We start from the raw sequence: 5,229 nt of genomic DNA on the forward strand, positions 1-5,229 counted from the left end.
TGGGGCGGGGTGGGGGGAGGGTTGAGGACGATAAATACTGTAAACTTAACCTAGCTTTTAAAAATGTTAATTTTTTGTACAATATTTTGTAAGTGCTAACAAAGTGTGTGGTTTTGTCTCTTCCCCCCCGAGACTTGTTTAGGTCTTGAAGGGTGAAACTAAGTCACTCTGTGGCAGGTGTTCCTTCATACTGTACTCTCTCTCTCTCTCTCTGCTCCAAACAGTTCATTTATGAAATCGCTTGATATAGTCGGCTGGAAAGGGATTGTATCTGTGGAATTCCTGTGCATTGCAGTATGATTCTTTTCTGTCAATGTCAATCAACTAAAAATCTTATTAATAAAGTACCATATGTTTAGATAACTTAACAATTTATTAAAAACGAGAAGGGGAGACAGATTTTTGCAGTGAAATGCACAGTTCACTGCTACTTTTTCTTCCAGCTCATATAAAAGTTAGCTAGGCTTAATTGGATCTTGTCAAAACATACAGACGATAAAGTTTAGGTGAGAACAGAAACCAACTTGTGTATTTCTTCTGTTTTCTTGATTGCTGAATAACGATGCTTTTGATTATAAAATTATTCTGAGTTAAGATGCTAGGAAGAAATGCCATGTGAAATGCATTGCAGTTTTCTCTTATGCATTGCTTAAAAATATTAGTTTAATCTAAAACTTTCAAGTTAGTGGCAGTAGTGGAAGGAATAAAACCTGGTTTTGAACTGCCTTTGAATATTCCCAGTCAGGTGTGCCAAGGAAATAAATCCCTCTTTTTCCAAGCAAGTGCCTTTTTTGTGGCACTCATTCCTCAGATTGTAACTGGTGTAATTTTGTAGTATTTGATAACTGAATCCTAAAAATTGCAGGATAGCGAAGTTTTCATCAGTGACAAAAAGACAGAAGTTTCAGAGACCTTTTGGAATCCAACAGATGAGATCAGACAGCGCAGATTAACAAGATACACTGTGAAGTTTGAGGAGCAAAATGACTTTGAGTCAGAGAAGTAAGTTCATTAAATATGAATAGTCCAGCTCTATTCAATTAGCTCCTTTAAAGGATGGTGTGTGTTCTCTATCCCAGTATGCATATGAGAGGATATGGGACTGTTAATTTAAAAATATTGGATTTGGAGAAAGTGACCTGGGTTCTGGTTCCATTGCAGACTTTTGGGACTTTGAGCAAGTAGTTTGCTTTCCTGGTGTGTCTTGTTTCCCAATCTGCATAGTGAGTAAAAAACCCCTCTAAAGTTTGTTTACAGAAGTATTTTGGCTCAGGGAAAAACTATTTGTATTGAAAAGTTTAGTAACATAGTAAATGGCAACCTTTGTGTAAGTGAGATTTGCTCACTTTAAAATAAATTGTTACTTGCACTTATCTGTCACTTAAATTCTAATCCTTCAACCTTATTTTATTGCATATTTATTTTATTGCATATTTTATTGCCTAGACTTTGGCAACAAGTGACTCGAGCTATAAACAATAAAGACCAAACAGAAGCTACTCAAGAGAAATATGTTCTGGAGGAAGCTCAGAGAAGGGCTGCCAAAGAAAGAAAACTTAAGGGTGAAGAATGGATCTGCAAACTGTTTGAACAAGATTTAGTTGCAGGGGAGTGGCATTACAGATATGCAGAGTGAGTCATTGGAGTGTGTGTGTGTTTGCACTTAAAGCTACTCATTCAATATTTAATGAGCTCATCAAATATTGTCCCCTATTCCCTTAGCTCCTTAAAGGGTAGCATGTGTTCTCAATTCCAATATACATATAGGAGATTATGGGATTGTTGGCTAAAAACGTTGGGAGTTCTGCCTGCAGACATGTGCCCTGAGTCCTGGTACGACAGCACAATATACATGCTTTGGGAATCTGCTCCTGCAGAGGTATTCCTGGGGCATGTATCTGCAAGCACAAAGTGGGCATGCATGTCCCTGCAGGGGATTCCTGGCATGTATTTCACCCTGCCATTCCCTGTGTCTGCAAATGTGCCCTGGGAATCCCTCCTCTCCACACACACATCTTCCTCACAGACATATATAGATACAGGTATCTAGCTGTGTGTGCGTGCGCCCCTACCCCCCCACCACAGACTTACCTCTATCCAACTGCTGGGGCTGCTCCCACAACCCTGCCTGGATGCATGCTGGCCACATATGTGCACGCCCTGCCTCCAGTCTCCCTCCCCTGCTTCCTCAGACCCAAACAGCTCCTTGCTAGGGCAGGCCAAGAAAAACTTCAAAGTTGAGCTGACCAAGATCCTAGACATTTGATCAGAGTAAAAAAACAAACAAACTGCCCAGACAGAGATTGAAGGATCCAAAAAGAAGACATGTCCAGGAAAACCTGGACGTATGGTAACCCTAGTGTAGGGGAGTCCCAACAGTTCTTATCATCTTCCAAATATGACACACACACGGTTTGCTTTTAAAGGCTTGTGGCTCTGCATCGGAGGATAGAGCTGTAACTCGGCAAGTATACAAACAAGTATGACTCTTACCTTGTCTGCCTGTTGATGCTTAATGGCACTTCCTAGCAACTTCAGTGAGGTTTAGTTCTTAGACTGATGGCAAAATTGAGCCTTTTTCTAGTGAATTATTATGGGGTGAACGTTGGAGATGGTATTGTTTCTTTTGCAATACTAGATACTTGTATGTACTCAAAGGGGCAAAAAGCAAAATATTCAAAAGGGTGGTCTTACCCCCCAGCACCTACTACACACATTATCATGTCTGAGATTGGTTTTGAGATCAATCCTGACAACTCTGTACCTTTTTAATAAGAGTTATATCTAGCTAGAGGAGGAGGATTGTCCATCAGAAATATTCACATATAATGGAACTGCTCTTAGACCCATCATGGAACTTTGAGAGCTATGGATGAAATGTTCTATAGAAGAACTAGATACCGCATTTCCTCTTGAAGAGCACAAGTTTTTGTTTTTTGTTTTTTTTCCTATGAAGATGCAGAATATGGTATATTCCAGCAAAAAGTTAAAAATATGTATATATAAATATAGGCGCACATTTTATCAAACTTCACATTGGTTGCTGTGTTAGTCTTTCTTATTAGTGAGAGTAGATAGTGACCGGGACTTGGACACTTAGCTGCCCCCTCATCTTTAAGCATATAGACCCTCTAGCTTGGGACAGAGGCATGGCAGCAGGATGATCAGCAAGCTTCCTTACTTGTACTTATCTTGTTGGGGTTCATATGTGTGGGTGTCAGACTGGCACTATTTACTTTAATATATGCATGTTTGAATCCTTTCCTTACAGTAGGAGCATGTAAATGCTTTTCCTCTTAATTAGGTTGTGATTCTATGATTCCAACTAATTGTGTCTATTCTCTGTATAGTACCAGACCATGGGATCTACTGAATGATATGATACAGTTTGAAAAAGATGGCGCCATCCAAACAAAAGTTCGACATAGGACCCCAATGGTACGTTCTTACTTGGGTCACAGTAATCATAACCAAGATGAGACTTGCGGAGTCAAGTTTTAAATTTGGAGCTCCTCAAACATTGACTGTGTTTACTCTTCTAGAGAAATACAGCCCAGTCAGTCAGTTCCTAATCTTGCCCTCTAACTACTGTGTGGTAAGCATTAAAACTGACTTGGATAGAAAGCACCTGGTATGTTGCAAATGATCTAATGTAAGCCCTCCAGACCTTGGACTGGCTTTACATTGCTAATATTAACTCAAGCTTTCTATGATGTCTTGTGTTTTATCTGATACAAAACAGCCACTCTTGTAAAATGGATTTTTTTTACTACAATTTTGGTTCCATGTAGATAAAGATAAATGTCATTTGCAGGTTAGTGTTCCAAAAATAAAGCGAAAGCTAGCCAGTCAGCAAAAGAAAGGGGAGTGTGGTTTCTCCTCTCCAGAACCAGATAATCAAGACTCCTCTGGAAGTGAAGGTGGGTTAAGCTGCATCTGTTCAATAAAGCTATTATTTCACAATATTTGTAGTATAAAATAGCTACTGAGACTGGATAACTTACAGTCCTAGTTCCTTGGGTCTGTATTCACAGAAAAACTAAATGCATAACACAGCGTGAATTGATCATTGCATTAGAAGTGGGATATCAGAAACTTGTAATGTCTTAAGCATAATGGTAATTTAAATAGGCTTACCTTTATATTAGCATTTCTGAAACTGTCTGTACACTTATAACGGAGTGTTTCCTTTATCAAACTGGGAGACATTCTTTTAAAACATAGTTCCATGTTTATGGCAGATTGAATTAATGCAAATATTAGTAGTAGCTTATAACTGAAACTTCAGTACTCAGCTCAACAAGATCAGCTAATTTTATTTGTGCTTCATATAGATAAATAACAAAAAACAAAGCTTTTAGCAGAACTTCAAATTCAGGGGAAAAAAATCACCAAATGCATGTTTTAAACCATTTTTATTTGTCGTAGGATTAAGGGTGTTTAGCCTTGACCTAGCTAACCATTCTTGCAAATTACATCTTGCATATTTTTATAGCTCAACTACTAAAGCATAATACAAGAATCAGAAAGAAGGGGACAGACCTGGGTGAACTACAGAGTGCCATTGAATCTATAAAGGAAACGCAAGAAGACATTAAGAGGTAGTATTCATATGCTTTAGAAGTTCAGTGTTTGGGGTGTGTTCTATTTTAAAATAAGCTAGAAATGTAAACTACACTTATTTAAACTGGTAAATGAAATAAATCACTTCATATCTTTTGACAATGTGACCTGTTGATCTAATAATTATTTCTGCTATGTACAGGATACTCTAGGATAGTTCATAGAAAGATGTTGCTGTTCTAGTAAGCCTGATTTCCACCTTCCCCCCACCCCTACCTACCCCCAGTCTTGGATTTAGAAATAGGATAGAAAAATAGCATTAATACAGATCAGCTTCACTGTGGTGTTAGGTAGGATTACTGGAAAGAAGCACTGGAATTCCACATTGCACAAATGACTGAAGATTTTTTTTAACTTCTTTCCACTTTTCTGGGCAACTCCACCATTTAAAAACTAAATATTATCCCCTCCATATGTGAACAAATTCAGTGCCGTTTGTTGATGTTGCACTTATTTTGCTCAGTACATCTTGGTAGAACCTTAACAATGAAACCAGTGAGTGATGAATTTAATGTCAGTGCTTATTAAGTTTTTTGCATAAATTGCCCGGCATGATCACATATGTTAAGCTTCCATTGATTGGAAAATTTCTGTAGAATTGGGGGA

The 5,229-nt window shown here is 38.2% G+C and overlaps 1 protein-coding gene across 1 annotated transcript in view; it reads left to right on the top strand.

The window, feature by feature from the left end:
* Nucleotides 1–766: 766 nt before the first annotated feature.
* LOC102376394 (oxysterol-binding protein-related protein 8-like) overlaps nucleotides 767–5,229 on the top strand; it is a 5,884-nt gene continuing 1,421 nt past the window's right edge. Inside the window, exons 1-5 of the mRNA XM_006030854.3 lie at nucleotides 767–1,002; nucleotides 1,447–1,632; nucleotides 3,351–3,438; nucleotides 3,815–3,920; nucleotides 4,496–4,601. Coding sequence (XP_006030916.2) covers nucleotides 3,379–3,438; nucleotides 3,815–3,920; nucleotides 4,496–4,601 — 272 coding nt within the window. The 5' untranslated portion in view covers nucleotides 767–1,002; nucleotides 1,447–1,632; nucleotides 3,351–3,378. The remainder of the gene's footprint in view (nucleotides 1,003–1,446; nucleotides 1,633–3,350; nucleotides 3,439–3,814; nucleotides 3,921–4,495; nucleotides 4,602–5,229) is intronic.

This window comes from Alligator sinensis, unplaced genomic scaffold (assembly GCF_000455745.1).
Source record: "Alligator sinensis unplaced genomic scaffold, ASM45574v1 scaffold465_2, whole genome shotgun sequence".
NCBI classification, from domain to species: Eukaryota; Metazoa; Chordata; order Crocodylia; family Alligatoridae; genus Alligator; species Alligator sinensis.